General features: G+C 40.4%; 3 protein-coding genes across 5 annotated transcripts; 1 reads left to right on the top strand and 2 right to left on the bottom strand.

Annotated features, from left to right (window-relative positions):
* The first annotated feature begins 81 nt into the window (after positions 1-81).
* On the top strand, positions 82-5,325 carry eif4e2 (eukaryotic translation initiation factor 4E family member 2). 3 transcript variants are annotated; one of them, XM_030752898.1, is made up of 8 exons: positions 82-219; positions 1,344-1,455; positions 1,806-1,940; positions 2,091-2,195; positions 2,282-2,434; positions 2,529-2,665; positions 4,071-4,146; positions 4,243-5,325. In XM_030752898.1, exons 1-7 carry the CDS (start codon positions 200-202, stop codon positions 4,117-4,119), a joined length of 711 nt encoding a protein of 236 aa, XP_030608758.1. In that variant the 5' UTR covers positions 82-199; the 3' UTR covers positions 4,120-4,146; positions 4,243-5,325. The 3 variants fall into 3 exon arrangements, with proteins under 3 accessions (XP_030608758.1, XP_030608757.1, XP_030608759.1); XM_030752897.1 differs by having other exon boundaries at positions 1,803-1,940; XM_030752899.1 differs by having other exon boundaries at positions 1,803-1,940; positions 2,529-2,669.
* Positions 5,326-5,459: 134 nt separating this feature from the next.
* LOC115796472 (phospholipid scramblase family member 5) lies at positions 5,460-11,756 on the bottom strand. The gene is made up of 8 exons (XM_030752896.1): positions 11,666-11,756; positions 9,627-9,969; positions 9,463-9,540; positions 9,179-9,371; positions 8,069-8,180; positions 7,879-7,978; positions 6,598-6,656; positions 5,460-5,531 (listed from the first exon to the last, which is right to left on the bottom strand). The coding sequence occupies exons 2-8, from the start codon at positions 9,958-9,960 to the stop codon at positions 5,505-5,507; spliced, it is 903 nt and encodes a 300-aa protein (XP_030608756.1). The 5' UTR covers positions 9,961-9,969; positions 11,666-11,756; the 3' UTR covers positions 5,460-5,504.
* A 489-nt stretch (positions 11,757-12,245) lies between these two features.
* Positions 12,246-21,346, bottom strand: chrng (cholinergic receptor, nicotinic, gamma). The gene is made up of 12 exons (XM_030752365.1): positions 21,223-21,346; positions 19,535-19,671; positions 19,217-19,261; positions 19,001-19,125; positions 17,009-17,164; positions 16,562-16,659; positions 16,218-16,418; positions 15,952-16,066; positions 15,750-15,864; positions 15,380-15,644; positions 12,788-12,921; positions 12,246-12,680 (listed from the first exon to the last, which is right to left on the bottom strand). The coding sequence occupies exons 1-12, from the start codon at positions 21,344-21,346 to the stop codon at positions 12,492-12,494; spliced, it is 1,704 nt and encodes a 567-aa protein (XP_030608225.1). The 3' UTR covers positions 12,246-12,491.
* Positions 21,347-22,227: the final 881 nt, after the last annotated feature.

Below are 22,227 nucleotides of genomic sequence, written 5' to 3'. Positions count from 1 at the left end.
CTTAATGCACATTTTAAATGTGTAAAAATGAATAGGTTAGGTTAAAGACGTGGCTCACCTCTGACCTCATAGTGCTCATCACCACCATAGACACACGGCATGCGCGTCCTCTAAACCGCTGTCGTGCGCGTCGCCGTCAGTTGCTGCGGAATTTGGGAGGCTGTGGTCGGACTCCGAAAAGACTCCTGCCTAGAAAATAATGAACAACAAATTTGACGCGTGAGTATTCAAAACGTGACGCCGAGTATCCAGAGAGCGGTCTCCCTGTCGCTGCTGTAAATTCACCGGGGAGGGTAACGTAAACTGGAGCTGGTTTACGTGTGAGAGGTGTGTCAGCTTTATTAGATATTGTTCTGCATGAATTGCGGTTATAAACCCACATGAGAGTCAGGCCAGCACATAGAGGCTTATTTCAAAGGAAAGGGAGCAATAACAGCTAGTGAATAGTGGGGTCATAATGAAGAATTTCATGTGGTGTTTGCTGTTAGCTTAGCCTGGCGTCAGGCGGATAGGCCTCGAATCCTCGGTGTGGTAGTTAATGAGAGGCGGAGAAAGGCACGTCGAACCTGGGGACAAACTCAACTCGCATGGGCTGGAAATACGGGAAGATACACAATGAGACTCTGAGTTCTTGTTAATAGTGAGGGTAGTTTAAGTGGCGCTGTGCGAGATTTTTGCACCATAATCGGTGTACATGTTTGCAGGCTATAGGTAAAGTACATCAGTTGCAGGTTGATTAGGTTAACTTGGCTTAAACTAATATAGTCCAGCAGCCATGCAGCAAATCTTCCATTCGTCAAGATTATAGTTTACGTTCAGTACGTTAAATAATAGACATACTTGTCGCTGTAATATAGTATTAAACCAACAAATTATAGATGACAAAAATGACAATAAGGTTGATTAAACCTGCGCTACCTACTGAGCTACAGCCAGTAGGTAGCGCAGGTCACCTACTGATCGGAAGGTCAGCGGTTTGATTCCTGGCTACTCCAGGCTACATGCCAATGTATCCTTGGGCAAGATACTTAACCCCAAGTTGCTCTCCGATGCAACTGTCGGAGTATGAATGTGTGTGAATGTTAGACAATTAAAGCACTTAGCTTAATTAATCATGGAAGTGCTTGTATGAATGGGTGTGCGTGGGTAAATGTAAACGTGTTGTGTAAGCGTTTTGAACTAGTCCATTTACCATTTACCAAAAGTCTTTCTAAAAACAGTTTAAATAACAAGTACAGTCAGTGCCAAGGCTTCTAGCCGATAAGTCTTGCCAGACATAAATTGAACTAGTAATTGTGTGGCAATTTTTTTTGCATTGGTTCCTGTGTTTCCATTGAATTTAGTCTGAAAGATGACGACAGCGGAGACCACGACCAGGACCAAGGCTCACCGAAAGACAGTGAGAAGGAAAAAAATGAAGATGAAGACAAGGAGCAGAACACTTTGAAGAAAAGGGTGAGCGTATTAAAGTCTGACAGATGTATTTGCAGTTTGGCCCATCATTTGTTGGGGAAAGACAGGGTTTCTGTACTTTTGGTTAGTTTGTCCAATTTTGAGAGCTGAAAATGGGGGACTGTGTATAAAAATGGCAATCCTTCCCAATCAGTTAATGCAGTACTTTTGTTAAACCTGTTGAATTAAAGGTGAAAGTCTGCACGTCAGTCACATGCTCACTGTTTCTATTTAAAATCCACTGTAGTGGTGCACAGAGGCAAAACTGCAATAACTGTGTTTTTGTTCAACAGATTATAGTCCTGTGTATATATAATTAACATGTTATATAAGTTACTCCCTCATCCCAGCAGATGGTGGTTCCAGGGGCAGGAGAGCACCCTCTCCAGTACAACTACACCTTTTGGTACTCCAGACGCACCCCAGGGAGACCAGCCAGCACCCAGAGCTACGAACAGAACATCAAACAGATTGGCAGCTTCGCCTCGGTCTGTCACTCTTCATCACATCTTTATATGGCACAGAATCGGAGGGGATACACTTATTGCTTTTGTTTATCTCCATACGCAGAACTACACAATCTACATGAAGACCCTCATGACTAATTTTCCACCATGTGTTACACTTGTCCATCCCAGGTGGAGCAGTTCTGGCGTTTCTATAGTCACATGATCCGGCCAGGCGATCTGACTGGTCACAGTGACTTCCACCTCTTCAAAGAAGGCATCAAACCCATGTGGGAGGTGAGCACATTGGCTAAAATTCTGCATTTGCTTTGGTCATTTGGCTTTGTACTTGAAAGGCCTGTTCTGAAATTGTGTATCTTTAGGATGATGCCAATAAGATGGGTGGGAAGTGGATCATTCGTCTGAGGAAAGGCCTGGCGTCTCGATGCTGGGAGAACCTGATCCTGGCTATGCTGGGGGAGCAGTTCATGGTAGGAGAGGAGATCTGTGGGGCTGTGGTGTCAGTACGTTTCCAGGTAAAACCATCAGCAGAGACACACTGGTTGCACACAGTCACCAATTGCCTGATCTTGTAACGCTCACACATGCCTCTTTGCTGCTTCTCCCCAGGAGGACATCATCTCCATCTGGAACAAAACAGCCAGTGACCAGGCGACCACTGCCCGCATCAGAGACACCCTGCGCAGAGTCCTCAACCTGCCCCCCAACACCATCATGGAGTACAAGACACACACTGACAGCATTAAGTATGTATGTCTTCGCATTTTTTTTAAATTTTCTTCTCCACCTTTTCTTTCTCTTCAACACTTCTGTAAATGTGCATGCTCTCACATATTTTCCAACAGAGACAATCTGAGAGTTCACTTCCATGTTGCTTTTTATGTCTTGTTTTTGATGATAAGATGAGCTTTTGATAAGTTAGATTTACATTCTGTCAGTTGTGAAGAATTGTTTTTTACTATTACTGTAAATGCAATCTGTTTGAATTTTAAGGAGAAGTAACAAAAACACTAATATCAGTCTTTTTATTTTATTTTATTTTATTGTTTGAAGTATTACTCCAAATTTAAGTATATAACTCTACACACACGTACATATCCCATGTACATACCCATGTATATCATTTTATACCTATACTCCCATATTTGTCTATTTATAAAAAAGACTGAGAAAATGCATCCTATTTAACTGATCAGCGCAGCTTCCCATTGCAGTCTTCATCTTGAGTCAATAGCTCTCTAATATACAAGAACTAAATTCTGCTTTTTGTTCCTATTGTCATCCTTTTCAAGAACCCAGTGATTGAATAAAATCTTGGTTAGTTCTGTGTTGATGGTTGTATTCTTGTAACTTTAAATGTTATGCTTTCCCCATCTGAGTGGTGATGTTACTCAAGTCTTGTCCTATTGCACCAAATGTTAGGCAGTAGTAAAAATTTGAATTGATAGATATAAATGATGTTGTATTAGGGGGGATAAAATATGTTGTTTCAATGGTGAATGCTCAAATGAAACTTGAGCAAAGGTCAGGATTCTGTGTGAGCCAAAAGCTCAGGCCTCAGACTGCTTTAAATACTCCATTTGTTTATTTGTTTTTAACTCTTTATTCTTTTATTCTTAGAGCTTGAGTATTGAGAGGGTATGCTTTCTGTGAGCACAAAAGTCCATCCATGTGTTTATCAAAACCTTCTGCTTATAAGGGGCAGCCAGTCAAAAGAAAGGATCAAGGAAACTAAAACAGCTTGTTTCAGGCAGCGAATGAACTGAGTGCCTGCACTGAGGCATAGAATGAGATGCATAAGGATTATTTTGAACTGATTTATGCAAAGCTACTGTTGTAAAGTCCAAGAATAAAAATATGGAGCCAAGAATAATAAATCCTGTTCATACCAAAATAGTGTTTATCTATCTTTATAACGTCAAAATTACCTGCTATTAAAATTTTACCAACTGCTGTTTCTTTACTTCAGCAGCTTTAACTGTGTATAATAAATAAATCTGGCATTTAAAAAATAGATAACTATGAATGCAACTATTTTTTTTTTCCATCTAAACCTCTCATTCATGTAATTGATGAAGGGATGATTTTCCCATGAAAATACTATAAACTTTACTGCGAATGATAATTTACTGCATCCTCCTCTGTTTGCAGAGCTTGGGAAGACTTCCATGGTCTGGTGAATGCTAGCGGTGGACGTTAGCCTCCTCACAGTGATACTCAGCAAAGAGTAAGAACTGCTGCTGCAGGATTTAGCACGAACAATGCGGTTCTTCTCCCATGTGCTTTGGCTTCTACTGATGTTGTACCTGTTTGTGGTGTGCAGGTGTGTGCATACTGGATGTGTTGGGGGATGCTGAGTCCAGAGAAGGGCAGCTCTGCGTGGATTGGCACTGTGTAATACGAAGACAGAGCAAAAGTCAGGGACAGAGGCCAGAAGACCGTTGGGTCTTTGTGTCAAATTGGAAATGAACAGAAAAGCCTTTCAACAGAACTCTGAACCACGTTGAAGAGAGAGGTGTTTTTAATCAGCTGGAAGAGGGAGAAAATCTACAGCTTTTTTTTTTTTTTTTTTTTTTTTTTTTTATAAATGCAAGTTGTAACATCTTTTAACCAGTGAGTGACTGGTGTCGGCTGGTCTGGTCATGAGCTCTCAACAAAGTGTACTTTAAATACAACAAAATCAGTCTGTTTTACTATATATGATTTTATTGCTTAATGTGGCATTTCACCTGCTGTTAAAATAGGTGTGCTAATCAGTTTTATTGGGACTCGCACAGGGTTATTATAATACAGTGCCGGATTTTAACTACAATTCCTCTGGTCATTTTGAACTAGAACAAATATTAGTATTGTTTAAAAACAATCTACATCAAAGATCACATAATTCAAGTATTTTTTTTAAGGATGAGGACCATCCTGTGTTGGGCAGGTTTCTGTAACCGGCATCTTTAGAATGAACTGCCAAGCTGCCTAAATCACTGTGCCTGGCCTCAAGCCCGGCCGGAACCAGGTTTCCCTTCCCTTCTTTTTCCTTTGTTTACCCCGCCTTTAAAGAATCCAAGGGAAGGGTTCTGCTTTAATGTCAAAGGTATATAGGAGTCCTGAAACACTGACATTCACTCCTTTTCCATTTTGTAGTCAAAGAAAATGGGGCCCAGGGTCTGTTACAGTTTCTGTCCTGGGGAGCTTTTTTGTTTGTTTTGTTTGTTATAAACTATGTCAAGAAGGAGCCTACAGTTTGTTGAAAAACTGTAATGTTGCCCTTATTTGTTAGTGTGATGATGGATGCAGGTGTGTGTGTGAGTGTGTCGAAAGTGAGGAAGCACTGCTGGATGTACACCTGATGGATTATAGCAATAAATGGTAAATATGCATCTGCTGCTAAAGATGGTTTAGTGCCGATTTTCTTTCATAAATGCTGGAGCTGAAGCCGTGGAGTTTGTAAGAAACCAAGCTTCTTTACCCACTCATTGGTTTCAGTACACCTTTGAAAGTGACAGGAGCATTGGTGCACATTAGTCTGTAACACGCGATGTGGCTGGTGTGCCTTGGTAGCTGTAGTCCACTTTAATCCAGTTTGTCTGGTCAGCTCATCTCAAAGAACATGTGATTCTGCAGAGAAATCATTCAAACAGATGAGGTACAATGTTAATTTTTGTGTCCTGATTTTTATACTGGAGGATTTCCAGTTGGTGTACAATGACCGCAGGGTAGAGGTGTCAAACATGCCCGGGGGCCAGAACCAGCCTGCCAAAGGATCCAATTCAGACCGCTTTGGAATATGTGAGGAAAAAAAATCAAAAGACTGGGCATAAATTTTCAATCTTTAACGGACAAAGAAACATAAGAAAATCAGTAAAAGAAAAATAATTTTTAATAATGGCTCAGTTACACGAGTAACAATGGGACAGCAGCCTCCTCGCAACTAGGAAAAATCGTTGGTTCCCTGGTATCGCACTGAATTTTTTAGCATTTGGAAACCGATTCCAGGTAGCTGCGGTGACCAGCAGGTCACCCACAGGGGGGGGGGGGGTGCAACACCCTCAACCTCCCATCAGGCAACCACTTTTGATCACAAGGTGATTGAACTGATTGCCAGGTGAGAGGCAGCCTGTGTCCAAGCAATTGCAAGGTATTATCATATGTACTATAGCTCTGACATATTAACATTGCATATAATTACATGTAATGACCGTAATTCAATTGCAAACAGAGAGCAGACCCACTGTTACAGCTGCTTTACTGCTGTAGTGATGCACAAAAGTCATTTTGAAAACCGCAACTGACTACTGCAGAGCTGGGCCAGGTCTTCAAAACAACCACTAGTATGGGTAGACAAATGAAACTGTTAATTAAACATACTGGATAAATAGTTGAAGTGGCTATCAAAAATTATGAATAAAAATGGGAAGATACTAATATTATGGATAGAAATGAAAAGGATTGTTAAATAAAAATAGCTACGAAGAAGTATGGATACACAGATGAACCTATTTTCATTAGTAAGCTATTTTGTGGATAAACCATGGGTGAGAGACGATAATTGATAAATAAGCTGAAAGTAGTATAAGTATACTAAGGTAGAGGCTTTGGGTACACAGAGCAGTTTTAGATTTACTTATACTGTGCATGACAACAAACCCTCCTAGCAAAGGGCATTGGAAAGGTGTGTGCTTACCAACAGGAATGCGGCTGCGAGGAGAATGAGTTTGGTGTGCGACTCCATATTGAGTGGAACTATAAGATGGAAATAGATTACAAATGGTGAGATTTTTCCTTTTTCTAAGCAGATATTTTTTACTTTGCTTCAAGTACTGAAACAAAGCCATCATTAATAATTATAATTATTATATAATAATTCAGAATTTAGTCTTTTAGGACCCCTCTGGCTAGTGATACTAGCCAGAGGGGTCCAGTTAATATTTATTTTAAAAGAAAAATTGCTTGAAAATTTAATGTGTCAATGTCTGTAAATATCATGGGACAGTCCTGTGCATTTAGTAACAAAATACACTCACTGATCACTTCATTAGGTACATGCAAGCATGATCAAGACCACCTGCTGAAGTTCAAACAGCATCAGAATGGGGAAGAAAGGTGGTTTAAGTGACCTTGGTTGTTGGTGCCAGACATGCTGGTCTGAACCGTTAAGCAACTTCTGATCTACTGGGATTTACTCACACAACCATCTCTAGGGTTTACAGAGAATGAACTGAAAAAAAATATCCAGTGAGCAGCAGTTCTTTGAGTGAAAATATCAGAGGTCAGAGACAACAATCAGACTGCTTTGAGCTGATGGGAAGGCAACATTAACTCAACCACTCGTTACAACCAGGGAATGCAGAATACATCAAACCTTGAAGCAGATGGGCTACAGCAGCAGGAGACCACACTGGGTGCCAGTTCTGTCAGCTAAGAGCAGGAAACTAAGGCTACAGTTCACACAGGCTGAAAATTAGAAAAATGTTGCCTGGTCTGATGAGTCTCAATCTCTGCGTTTGGATGGTAGGGTCTGAATTTGGCAACTTGAGAGCCTGGATCCATCCTGCTTTGGATGAACAGGCTGCTGGTGGTGAGGTATATTTTTTGGGCAACTTAAAACCAACTGAGCATCATTTAACCATGACAGCCTCCTCTAGTATTGTTGCTGACCATGTCCATCCCTTTATGACCACATCTGTTTCCAGCAGGATAACACACCATGTCACAAAGCTCAAATAATCTCAAACTGGATTCTTGAACATGACAGTGAGTTCACTGTTTGATTTTTTTTAATTTTTTTAAATTATTTTTTTCCTTTCAGACCCATTCCTTAGCTGTTTGGTAAATGTACAAATCCGGTCCGAAGGGGTTAATAAAATTCATCTTGGTTCAACTTAAACTTTGGAGAAAAGCTAAATAATTTCTGGCATCCTCTTAATGAGAAATTGGAAATGGAATTTATTGAAGTACAACTCACCCTCCAACCCAAAATATTCGTGGTCCATGTTATGTTCATCATTGAAGCCGGGCCATTTCTTCCATATTGTGCCTACTTCCTCACCAATGTTGGAGACAATCTAGTGTATAATTTAAAGCCATGTGAAAACAGTGCTGCAGTGTTACACCTATATAGATATACTTTTATTATGACTTCTAAATACTCCTACCTGGAATTGTTGACTGGAGAAGCAACGGCATGGACAGCAGGAGCCCTGGATTCTGATGGTAGATGCTCCTGCTGAATCACACACCTCCAGGAGGGGGGTAAACATGCTCCACCTGAAAACATGTTCACCAACACACAGCAACTCAATAACGGTGCATTAAGCATCCTGGCAGATAACGCTGGCCAGTGCTTCACAGAGCGGCCCAGCCCAGCCTTGATGCTCGACTGATTACATTTTCAGCTGTCATGATTCTGCAGCACCAAAACAATTGGTTGCTCGGTGTCAAAAGGGTTCAAACTGGGACGTGCTTTATTTGAGCACAACTGAGAGAATATTTATACCAAGTCGAATTCTGGTCACTGAAACCTCTGCCAGGCCGGTCCTAATTGGGCACAGCTTCACTGAGTGTTGCTTCTGGAAAACTAAATTCGACACAAAGACACCCCCACTAACCCTGGAGTCAGATTTAGGCCAGATGAAGAAGGAAGTATTTTGGGTTGACGACAGAAGAGCTGTGAGCCTGCCGTGCCTCTCATTGGCCAACATTCCCATTAGGTAGGATGTCGCATTCCTTCCTTACAAGCCCATGCCAGTTTTGTTGGTGTGTTTCTGTGCAGACAGCTGTGCTGTGCATTAACCATCCCAGGTTTGTATTACACCGAGGCTTTTCAAACAGTGAAAGCCCCCACTGCTATTTACAGAGGGGTATGGGCATCTAGGGTGGGCCAGTGTGACCCGAGGCCTTGAGTGACATGGAAAAAGGCTCACATGTGAAGTTGTTTAGTCTGAGAATGTAAAATGCTACTGTTGCAATATTTAGATGTTTATTCACCCAAATAAAAATTTTTAAAAAGACGAAGAAGAAACAAAAGTTGTATTTGATGATTATGCTTCATTACCAGGTCGCTCTGAACATTACACTGCTGCGAGAGTACCAGTGGGGACTAGAAAGAATTAGCATATTTCTCCCATATTGGCTTCTCTTCAGTGGCTCCCTGTTAGATCCAGAACCAAATTTAAAATCTTTCTCCTTGCATACAAGGTACTGAATAATCAGGTGCCATCGGATCCTAAAGACCTCACAGTTCTGTATTATCAGGCATTTCCTACCTCTGGTGCACGGTGCCAATGAGCTGTTTTTGAGGTGTGCAGGCTCTCATCTCCATCAGGCAGCAGCCGAGGCAGCAGGCATCCACCCTGAAGGGCCTTTCAAAATAAAAGACCTGACTTCCCTCACTGTCAAAGCCCTTCAGGGAGCAGGCCCGAGCTGGACCACAGCACTGGAGACACACACAGGAGCTCTCTAAAAGAAGGGACAGGTGAACAAATGCTGAGAATACACTGAAAACACGAGTTAGAAGAGTAAGACACATTTAGGTGAATGGGACAAGAACCTTCCACAGCCACAAATGGCTGTGACCTGCTGCCTCCTGTAGTGATGCTATAGATCCTCCTAGGAACACACTGTGGACCTGCAGTCAGGGTAGAGTATTTTTGTTAAAACACACATCTGTGCAAGAATGACATTTTCCACAAAGAAAAAAGTACCTCTATTCACCTTGTAGCTCTGGCTTAGCAGTGATCTGAATCTCACTGGCAGTTTCCAGCACAGTCATAAAGTTTGATCTCACTGCACTGCAAGTCTTCTGTTTCTCCTTCTCTGTCCTGTTCAGCTTCACTGATTCTCCATTCTCCTTCTCAGCAGTCTGGCCCAAGAGCTGCCCTTCAGATTCCAAGCCAGGAGGCATTTGTTGGGATTTGGATAGAGGGCTTTGAGTCTGGCACTCACAGGAAGGCCCACAACGGTTGTGGAAAGCCCTGAAGATCATGTGAATGTGCTTCTCTCGCTCAAGTCGGCCAAAGGGAAGAGGCTGATTGGTTACCGCTGACATGGTCTCAAACTGAAAAACCCATCAAATCAAATCAATTCCAAACTTGGGATGCTGTGTAAAATGTAAATAAAAATAGAATGCAGTGATTTGCAAATCTCATAAACCCACATTTTATTCACAATAGAACATAGAAAACATATCATATGTTAAAACTGAGAAACTGTGCCATTTTAAGAAAACAACAAAGATGGCAACCGTACATCTCAAAAAAGTTGGGACAGGGCCATGTTTACCACTGCATAGCTTCCCGTCTTCTTTGAATAACAGTCTGTACACATCTGGGAACTGAGGACAGCAGTTGCTGGACTTTTGGGAGAGGAATGCTGTCCCACTCTTGTCTGATAGAGAATTCTAGCTGCTCTGGCTGCCAAGTCTATGGACATTAATGTACCTCCATACCATCAGAGATCCAGTGTTTTGAACTGCATGCTGATGCCAAGCCAGATGATTCCCTCTCCTCTTCAGTCCAGGGGAGGTGGTATCCATGTTTTCCAAGAAGAATTTCAAATTTGGATTTGTCTGGCCACAGAACAGTTTTCCACTTTCCCTCAGTCCATTTTAGGCTCAGAGAAGATGGCAGCTTTTCTGGATCATATTCACATATGGCTTCTTTGCATGATAGAGATTTAACCTGCATTTCTGGATGGCGCGGTGACCTGTGTTCACAGACAGTGATTCCTGGATGTGTTCCTGAGCACATGCAGTGATTTCCATGACAGAATCATGCATGTTTTAATGCAGTGCTGCCTGAGAGCCCAAACATCATGATTATCCAGTACTGATTTTCAGCTTTGTCCCTTGCAAAGAGATTTCTCCAGATTCTCTGAATCTTTCAATGACATTAAGCACTGTAGATAACAAGAAATTTAAAGTCTTTGCAATTTCACATTGAGGAACATTATTCTGGAACTGTTCCACAATTTGTAGATTGAGTTTTTTACAGACTGGTGAAACTCTGCCCATTTTTATTTTTGAGGAACTCTGCTACTCTAAGATGTTCTTTTAGATGTGTTGCTGCCATGAAATGTCAAAAAGAGCAGGACATGGCAAAATATTTGAAATTTTTTCTGTGTTCTATTGTGAATAAAAATATGGGTTTATGAGATTTATAAATCATTGCATTTTGTTTTTATTTACATTTTACAAAATGTACAACTTATTTGGAACTGGGGCTGTATTTTGTAAATAGTAATCTGACAAAAAATCATCTTAATCAGATGCCCACAAAAACTGTCTCACTCTAAATTATTAGAGAAGGGCATAAACAAAAGTATAAAAAGCACTTTAACTTGCAAGGCGCTAAAATATAAACAAGTACTTTATTTTGTGGATGCAATGAAACATGACTCTTTAAAATGGAATTAATTCTTAAGTTGTGATCAAATGTTTGACAGAAGAAAAAAAAAAAACAGCTTTCTCTCTGTTGGATTGTGTTTCTTTACAGTTCCCTGGTGTCAGTATAAATATCCTTCTTGTCATAGCAGCCAGCCTGAACCTTTTTCAAATTCACATCACACACTAACAGTCCTGTGTCACATTTGGTCCCAGCCTGCAGCAGCTCACAGAATCAAACTGAAGCTCTCTTGTATAAACAGTGAATGCAGAAGTTCCTTAACTGGCTAAAATTTTCCTGGAGCCTTTACTCATCATATATTTGCAATAAAAGATTAGAAAGAAAGAAAACAATACAATGGAGCCTGCTTACCGTCAGTGTTCACCCTCCACAGACTCAGATCATCTAAAAAACCAGGCGAAACTTCATGAATCATCATTATCTGGAGGGGCTAAAAGCCTTCTTACCACTTGTGTGTTTGTGTGACTATTGAAATAGCAGTGTTTGGCTTTGTCAGTGTTTCTGGACTTCTCACTCGATCTCAAAACGACTCCGTTTCCATCTCAACCAGCCGGATCTGTCTTTTGTTGGGCTAGAAAGGCACCGCTCAGTCATGTAATTGAAATGCTTCCAGAGGGGGTGGGGTGGGGGGGCTGCAGGATGTTTGTGTTTCAGTGGCAGGCTTGGGGGGTGCAGAAACTTTCCACTGGTCTCAAGAGTGAGTCAATCATTAAATCACAAGATTACACTGCTTTTATTGTTAAAAGGAAAGCTTTTAATAGATTTAAATGAATGAAGTCTGTGATAAACACTGTATCTTATGTGTTTCTTGATGCCCATAACTTTTATAAAAACAGCATATGAAAACGTCCACTTAGAGCAAACAATGAGGTGATAACAAGCACACCTGCTGAAACAGTTTCATAATTTCTTTTAAAGCATTACATGCAATACAAACAATCTCAGCAGCCAGGACAACTGATACAGTATGCATTCACACAACAGCACAGTGGATTGTGCTCCACAGGCTCACAGCAGTGACCTGTGCAGGAAATGCACACTGCTGCATTTTCTCCATCAGTTGTGCTGTGGTCATTGGTGAAAAACCACTAACGGAAGCTCACTCTGAGTAAAAAAGATAACATCAAACAATTTCCCCTTGTTCACCCTAGGACGTTTGCTCCCATTTCATTCGGTGCTATACAGCAGTAATGTTGTATAATGAAGGGAGATACTTCTTTGGATCCCCGGGAAAAGGTGCAGATGGTGGCTGGTTGAAATGGCCCATCAAGAAGATGCCAATGGTGCCGATGAAAAACACCAAAGCCATGACAATAAAGCAGACCCTGTCGATGACACGGGCAACCAGGAACCATTCTTCATTTTCCTGACGTTGAGTGAAATGATGGATTATTAATAATTATGCCATTTCCAGCTTAGAACTCATTAAAATGCCAAATTTAAATATGTGGAGAGTGAAATGGTCAAGCATACCCTCTGGAAGTTGTTCTGCTGTCTTGTAGTTTCAGCAATGTGTCTGCAGGAGGCCACACACTGCTTCAGCTCTGGACTGGCCTTTTGTAGACTGTCAGCAAGGTGCTGCGATGTACCTGCCTCCAGCCCATCATCTGTGTGCAAAAACAATCAGATATTCATGTTTTTCAAGGGGGATCCAAACTGCCAAAAGTTAAAATAAATAAAAAATAATAAATGACTCCATTTTGATTAGCATTGTCTTGCAAGGCCTTCTTTGAAAAAAAGAGCTCATCTGGATGGGAACACATGTTGCTCTAAAACCTGTTCAGCATTGGTGGTGTCTTTCCAGATGTGCAAGACTCCAGTTCCATACTTAGCAAACGTGACAAATTGATATTTTTCATTTGATTTGCTTTTGTGTTTATTTACCTTTGTATTACATTACTGTGCAAAAGTCTTGAGTCACACCTCACCTTTATGTTTTTTTAGGAAAATTGGAAATAGGTTCAGTGATTTAATGAAACATACAAACATCATGGAAACACAGTAAAATGTTTGTACAATTCTAACGAGCTTGAAAGTCAACATTTTGTATGACCACGTTTATTCTTCAGCACAGGCTGAACTCTCTTAGGCAGCTTTCTTGTCATTTCTTGAATTAATCATCAGGAATAGTACTCCAGGCTTACTGAAGGACATTCAAAGCTCTTCTTTGGATGTTGGCTGCCTTTTGTTCCATTCTCTGTCAAGAGGATCCCACATTGCTTCAAAAATGTTGAGGTTCAGCAAATCCATGACTGATAGCTTTCCATTGTGTGTTTTTTCTATCCAGGTATGCCTTTACTGCATTGGCAGTGTGTTTGGGATCATTGTCATGCTGAAAAATGAAGGCATTCCAAATCAGATGCTTTCCAGATGGTATTACATGGTGGATCAAAATCTGATGGTATTTTTCTGCGTTCATAATTCCATCAGTTTTGAAAAGATCTCCAACACCATTGGCTGAAATGCAGCACCAAACCATGACAGAGCCTCCACCATGTTTTACTGATGGCTGTAGACACTTCCTGTTGCACCTCTTTCCTGACCTCCTCTGTATATATTGATGATGATTTGAATTAAAATTTTCAAATTTGGATTCAACACTCAATCAGACCTGCTGGCACTGATTTTCAGTCCAGCTCTTGTGTGATTTGGCATACCTCAGCCTTTTCTCCCTTTTTCCCTTCATTTAAGAATGGCTTCTTGACAGCCACCCTTCCACTGAGACCATTTCTGATGAGGCTTCAGTGAACAGTAGATGGATTAACAGAAGGTCCAGATGTATCTCTCAGTTCCCGTGTCAGGTCTTTGTTTCTTAAGGACAGATATAGCTTGAGGATAATTTTTTTTTTTTTTTGACCTGCCACCTCTTCTTTTGTCCTCCACTTGTCCAGATTTTTCACAGATTCAACTAAAGAAATGGGAACAATTTATGTGTTTTGCAACAAACCTAAAGATACAATTTAAAATTGGTTCATTGCTAAGTTGTCTGTTATGTGTAGACACAACACTCCCTTGTATTAGACGCCTTTCTATGTTCGACTAAAAATTAAAAGCAGACAGTGTCCAAAAGAAAAACTTAGCACATAAATAAAATTATATATGCTACTACACTTGTAATCCCATTGAAAGGGGATGAGGAGGATGTGGGACCTATGGATTCTTCAACACCCAACATCCAGTCTAACCTCAAAACAACACAACTCAGTGTTCCAACATTCACAAGAAGCAACTACTATTGCAACTAGAGAGTGACAGGGTACAACATAAATGTCAGGATGACAGGTCAGGGGGAGATATAATCATCTCCACATTCCGAGATTGGGTACCAAGCCCCAATAACGACAACTGAATACCAGAGCAACTGACCTGAAAGATAAGATCATGGCTAAGATGGAAACCTGGACCCCTTGAAGCCAACTGCATGAAGTAGCCACAGAAGTACCCTCTGAAAGTCTACTAGAAGATGCAAATGCAGCATTTCAGGCAATCCTTACTTTGACCATCACTGAAACCAATCAGCTGATCTATAACGCAGCATCTCTACTGCAGCAGTGATCCTTGAGATGCAAGAGACTGCCAAGCAAAGACTCACAGTCTTGATAGCAGAGAAATATACCGGAGAGATAGAAGCCAGGAGAATAAACCAGATGTTCTCCACTGAAGGTGTACTCTGAGTGTCAGGGGAACAATATGAGAACACCCCCACCAAGGAGACAGAGTAATACTGGAAGAGGATATGGGAGAAAGATGCATCACACAACACCAATGCTCAGTGGCAAGTGGATGTAAGATCCACTAGCCACTAACTCTGCCTGGTAGTCACTTTTATATATATATAAATGAAGGAATTTATACAAAGATTTAAAAAAACTCAAATACAATTAAAAATGCATGTACTTTTTATGAATGAAATTTGATTGTTCTGATTATTTATGGCACATTTAATGTCATAAACATTTATTCAATGAGACATTAGGTATTTGATTATTTATTTTTGGCCCTCTATAGGTAAACACACGCTCCTCCCCTGCACGTTTACCCCTGCAAACTCTTTCAGATACTTACGTAGCTTCTCTAGTACTGATTTCATCAATCCATTTCTCTCTCTGAGTTTGGCAAACATGAGCTCAGACCGAGCTGTTTTCATTACATATTCCTCCGCTTTGGTGATGACAGTGATGGAGCTGCGGCGACGGCAGGGAACCAGGTGAACACCGTTTCTGTCTGCAGACACAGTTTCGCCATTTCTAATTTCTGAGACATGGCCAGCGTTTGGTGTCCAGGGTTGGATCTGCATCCTCAGCAGCCGAGGCAAGATGTTGAGGAAGATCTGAGGGTGGCACAGGGTTAAAGGTGAAGCTACAGGCAAATAGACTTGTGTTGCCTTCATTTAGCAGCTTTAAAAGATCTTCAGATGATTCAGACACAACCTCACCTTCCGGACTTTGTCTGCCATTGTGTGAGTGTTTGGGGTTCTCAGGGATACGTTGAGGACTACCACACAATTCATCACTACCATGGTGGTCACTGACATCACAAACATCAGATACCTGCAGACAAAGGTTCATATCACTTTTGGCATGGTTTTCAATCTGAACTTAAAACTCTGAACTGAAATCTAAAAGTGAGCCACTTACTTTCCAATAAGAGGCACTGCTTGAGAAGTCTCTGGAACCTTCTTAGCAATAAGAAAGAGGAACACAGTTTGGCCAAGAAGATTGGCAATAGACATGGTGCACTTCTGGCCACCAGCTGCAAAAACCAAAAGCAGTATTCAGTCAGGGTAATGCAGGCATCAACTAGCTAGATCATCATTGTATTATCATGATTATAGGTCAAATTATGAATGAAATCCTGAAGCACTGTATACATATGATCACACTTTGCACAAAGTAAGAAAAACCTTTGGCAGGTAAGTAGTAGACTAGCAGGCCGAGGAAGGAGAAGAGGACACAGGGAGCAATAATGTTAATGATGTAGAAAAGAGGCTTTCTCTGAATGATGAGAAAGAAGACCAACTCCTGGTACTCCAGATCATCTCTGGTGTACTGAGTGTTGATCACCTTCTTGGCTGGCCTGTGTCTGATGGTCCACTCTCCATTCTCTAAAAAAAAAAATAAAAAAATAACACACCAAATGAAAATATTAAATTCTCTTTTATTGCAAGAAAAACAGTTTCTTGTACTTTATATGAACCAAAGGATGTTTTTATTATGTACACTGATATCAAATCTATTCTCCAAATACCTGTAAAGGCCTCAGGGTCAATATCCACCCACTCCAATGTGGTGTTATTTTCCTTAGTGAGAACCAGCTCAATCTCATTGGCGGAGTAAGTCTGGGAGCTTAACACAGGGAAAAGACGTGTGCTCTGAGTCCCCAGCAAACACACTCATCACAAGAGCGAGAAAGGACCATGAATGAAGGAAGCTTTGTTCTTGATTTAGACACACTGGATTATTTTTACATGTCATGGATCAGCCTTTTAAGCAGCACCTTGCATTTTTAATGTTTCTCTGTAACATGTAACTTTATCCTCTGGTTTTCAAACTGCCCACATTACCAGAAATCATATCAGGAATCACAGGAAACTACAGATTTACATGTTTACTCCCATATTCTTTATAGACTTCTCCTCGTTTGTGTTTTGTCACTGGTCACTGACAGATAATCAAATCCCAGCTGATCTCTTACCGGAAGACCATGGTGCAGTTCTGCCAGTCGAAGGGAAAATAGTTCACAGTGATGGCACAGGCACTGCGATAAATAGCAGGAGGCAGCCAGTACACACAGCCATTAGGAGACACCAATGCATTGCAGTAAAGAGCTACTTCAAAATGTCCATCAACACTATAGACCAGAGGGAAGATGAGAAAAACAGTGTAAGGTTTCTCTGCAGTTTGTTGCACACAGTCCCATATGCACGCACACTAACACACACACACACACACACACCTCAGGCTGCATTCATGAAAATTTCATGTGGACAGTCTTGTAAATTTAGCTTAGATTAGATAAATTTTACCTGGGATCAAATACAACCGTCATACTGTGATTTCAATTCAATTCAATTCAATTCAATTCAATTCAATTCAATTCAATTCAATTCAATTCAATTCATTTCAATTCAATTCAATTCAATTCAATTCAATTCAATTCAATTTTATTTATATAGCTCCAAATCACAACAAACAGTCGCCTCAAGGCGCTTTGTATTGCGGGTAAAGACCCTACAATAATACAGAGAAAACCCAACAGTCAAAACGACCCGCTATGAGCAGCACTTGGCGACAGTGGGAAGGAAAAACTCCCTTTTAACAGGAAGAAACCTCCAGCAGAACCAAGCATCAATAATTGGAAAGACTTCTTTGAACAGTCTAGTAGGAATGGGATCTAACAAACATGTTGCTGGTTTGGAGGAAGTAACTATTGAAGTTAACTCAGAAAGATCAACTGGAGCAAAAGAGTCTAAACAAATACCAGCAGAAAGCAGCCGAACATGAAGATAAATCTTTGAGATGGTTATTAATAATTTTTTCTCTAATGTCTAAAATTTTATTTGTAAAGAAATCCATGAAGTCACTACTAGTTAAAGTGAAAGGAATACTCGGCTCTACAGAGCTCTGACTCTTTGTCAGCCTGGCTACAGTGCTGAAAACAAACCTGGGGTTGTTCTTATTTTCTTCAATTAATGATGAGTAGTAAGATGTCCTAGCTTTACGGAGGGCTATTTTATAGAGCAACAAACTCTTTTTCCAGGCTAAATGAGCATCTTCTAATTTAGTGAGACGCCATTCCCTCTCCAGCTTTCGGGTTATCTGCTTTAAGCTGTGCGTTTGTGAATTATACCACGGAGTCAGGCACTTCTGATTTGAGGCTTTCCTTTTCAGAGGAGCCACAGTATCCAAAGTCGTACGCAGTGAGGATGTAAAACTATGACGAGATAATCGACCTCACTGGGAGCAGAGTTTAGGTAGCTGCTCTGCACTGTGTTGGCACTGAAGAGCATAATAATGAAGGAATTAGAACCTTAAACTTAGTTACAGCACTTTCAGAAAGACTTCTACTGTAATAAAACTTATTCCCCACTGCTGTGTAATCCATTAAAGTAAATGTTACAAAGAAATGATCAGAAAGGAGGGGCTTTCAGGAAATACTGTTAAGTCTTCAGTTTCTATGCCACACAAGATCCAGAGTATGATTAAAGTTGTGGGTGGGCTCCTTTAGATTTTGAGAGAAGCCAATTGAATAAATCAAGGGGGATGAAAATGCTCCCACATGTGATTTTCAAAAAACCTGCTCCATCTTTAACTTTGGTTTTTCCTTTTTTTTTTTTTTTTTATTCCCATACATTGTTTGGTTTACTATTAAAAGTGCTTTAGGTACATTTAAAACACCTGACTTAGCCCATTGGCGTCCTCGTTAACCACACACTGGGACCTACTGTGAATACAATGTCATAATGTTGTTTTAGCTTCCACGAGAAAAAAGAAAATCAGCTGACTTTTTAAGTGTTTGTTTTTCTTTAATACGTTTGTTTGGTGATTCTATAAATAAGCGTTTTATGTTCATTTACTCTGATAAATAAATGCTCAGTGGTGCATCATGATGGCTGCCTAACCATGGGTCTCACTCCTCCGAGGACTCTTGAGGAGGAAATTCATATAAGAAGGTGGGCACACTCACTTGTTCTCCAGTACGATGTCAGGCAGCCAGATGCTTTTGGAGGGGACACGCAGACTAGAGGTGATGTTCTCATACAGAGCTGACCTGGGCAGCTGGTTCCACCTGAGCCTGTAGTCACACCATTTCTACACACAGAAACACCGTAGGTTCAAACTGGCCATTATTGGAAAGCACCTACAAAAACCTGATAACAACAGATGAAGTGTGTAAAACTACCATTTCTATCCAGACATTGGTGGTCAAGGCCTCCTCCTTTTCATTCTGAGGAGACAGTTCAATAAACATTGTTAGGTCAAAGGTCTACGTAGCCACAGACGTTAACCCTCTGTGGTCTGAGTCATTATAGGGAAACAGGGAAATGTAGAGAACAGTTTTTGATGTGTTTCTGTTACACTGATTATTTTCTATGTTGCATATTCTCTTTTTCTTAGATTAGAGTTAACGTTAGGGTTAGTGCTGGGGGGGGGGGTCATCCTTGATGATAACTTAGACCTCAGAAGGTTAATCAAACTCACCAGGCTGAGCTTCACTCACCAAAGAGATGAGGTTGGTGAGCGTCATCTTGATGGAGACCTCTGTGATGTCTCCACTCTTTTCCATGGGCCGAACGTTCTTGTTGTAACCCTTCATCAAATCCTTAAAAAGCTCCCTTTCAAGGTTGGCTGCTGACACTGTACGCAATTCACAGTGATTAGATAAGAAGATATGAACAGCCATGGCAAAGGGACTTGATTTAAAGGGTCAAGTCTGTGTATTTTTTTATAGTATAGTAAAATACATGAACAATCCAAATTTTGACCTCATCTCTTAAATAATCTGCTCATCATAAGGAGTGTCTGTTCTGTTTGTGGAGCGAGCCGGATCATGTCTTCTGTGATTTTTGAGAAAATAACCCTGATGATGTCATAGTTATGACAGCAGGGTCACCATGGGTTCTGCTTGTGGCAGAATTGTTAACAAATAGCCAGCATTAAAAACTGGATGAAAGAAGTAAGTATATAAGAGGTATGGCCATTTGATTAAAGATGTAGGATTCAGAAGTTATTAGGAACTAAATCAGAAAGATTGGGTATCTTCTGCCTCAAGCTTTAATATTTTAATTCTCCGCTCACTCCTCCAACAGTACAGATGCCTGACAGAAAACTGCTGAAGTGCACTGTTGAGATGAGCTTTCAAGCATGAATATTTTTAAATTAAAATTCTAATTTCATTTCTAGGAGAAACTTTATTGTATTAAATGAATAAACAAATGATTAAGACACGGAAATAAAGAAGAAAAATATTTATTTTGTAATTTAATAAAATACAATTAAAACAAATGAAGTGCAAGGATAAAAGCAAGTCCTTTTTGTCTGCATGTTAATTTTTTTAAGCTTAGTGTTGAGAGCACATCCTTTGTAGTTTAGTTTGTATCATTAAAGATGCGGTGGTCACACGGGTTATTGAACTGCCTGTTGAGACTAAATAATCAGAGTTAATCATCTGAATTTTCAAACAAAGTTTGGAGACCCTTTATTCCCTCTCATGATAGGCCACTAAAACATCAACACACAAAAGATTATCATTTCAATTTACTAATAAACTGTGGGAAAATAACTAAAACTGTAGTTAAAAACAATTTCAAAGTAAAAGCAGCATATCTGCAGTATTTACAACTAAATATTAGCTTTAATTGCCTGATGAGAAAACAATGTTGTAATGACTATTAAAAGGTATATTTTATTAAAATATTCAATTCACTTTTTAAGTTACCAGACTAATAATAGACTGCAGAGCAGAGTACACACACAGTAAGTAAAACTAAATGTTTTACTTACTTGTGCAATTTGTGCATATAGTGCACTGGCAGTTACATTCAGTAACTGAATATATTTGAGATCTTTTAGATTAAAGTAGATCCTTTTTGATCATTCCTGAAAATGCCAGTGACGCATGCTTTGTACAGTCTGGCGATCAGTGCTTTTTGGTGTGCTGCATTTTGTTTGAATTCAAAAACAATGAGTATTAGGAAACATACCACACTGCTAATAAAAGCATTTGATCTCTAAGTAGCATCTAAGTTGTGTGCCACTTGAAAAATGCTGCATCTTTGTTTAACCATGATCTCCAGTCCAGGAAAAAAACGGACATGTCAAATTCACCCCACACTGAGCAAATCACTTCAAACTAACAAGATATCCAAATGACTTCTCTCACACTCTGCAATGGCTCCTTGTTCCTACCTGTGGCAAAAATCATCAGCACTCCTACAAAGAGAGACGGAGAGCATGGAGGTCCAAAATCCATCATTGTGTCTTTGTGCAGCGCTGTTCTGGACAAATCTGTGACTACTGATCTGACACCCATGGACTCTGTGCAGTTGCCTGTGTGCTTTTATGAATGTGCACATGTGTTTCCCAGCAGAGGTCAAGACTCGGGTTGATGGGAAGGCTGAAGTAGAGAGAAGTGGTTGGGGGTTGGGGGTCGGGGCTGATGATGATGATTGTAAAATGCAAAAGTGTTTGGATTGGATTTCCAGTACGGCGTAGCCAGCTGTCACAACACACACACACACACACACACACACACACACACACACACACACACACACACACACACACACACAGGCTCATAATTTGAGCACTGTTCTCTGTCCATGGCTGCCCTCCAGTGTTAACATGTCGTATTATAATTCTGTTCAGTGCACCTGTCTATTGTTGTTTAGTGTTTAACTTGAAAGTAATCTGCTGTAACTCAGGGCACACTCGGTACAGCCATGATTTCTAAAACTCTGGTTCCAGCAGGAGTGTCAGTTACATATATCCTTTACAACAGAAGGATTGGAGAGATCTGAGGTGAAAAAGAGGGACAAAAAGAAGCCAGAAACTAAAAAAAACCCTGACAAACAGTGGACAAGACAACAGGTGGGAAGTCTTGTCCATTTACAGCACAGTGTCTGTGATGAGTGGCCAGGCCCTGGATGCCAGCACATTTGTGTCCTGTCATTACTTGTGTGTGAGTATGTGTGTGTGTGTGTGTATAGCTGTGTGTGCATCACAAAAATACACACCCATAAGCATGCAACCCAAAAGCAGGAGTTAATGTGTTGTAATAGAAGTATGTATGAGTGTGTTTATTTGGCTGTTACATATCTGTATATTCCTTTTTAAGGAAATTACCTGGACTGCAAACAAAAAAAGCAGAGGTCAACACAATGATGCTGCTTAAAGAGTGTCACTTCCTCTAAA

Source organism: Archocentrus centrarchus, chromosome 17 (assembly GCF_007364275.1).
Source record: "Archocentrus centrarchus isolate MPI-CPG fArcCen1 chromosome 17, fArcCen1, whole genome shotgun sequence".
In the NCBI taxonomy this organism is placed as follows: Eukaryota; Metazoa; Chordata; class Actinopteri; order Cichliformes; family Cichlidae; genus Archocentrus; species Archocentrus centrarchus.
This window is presented reverse-complemented; position numbering and strand designations above follow the sequence as displayed.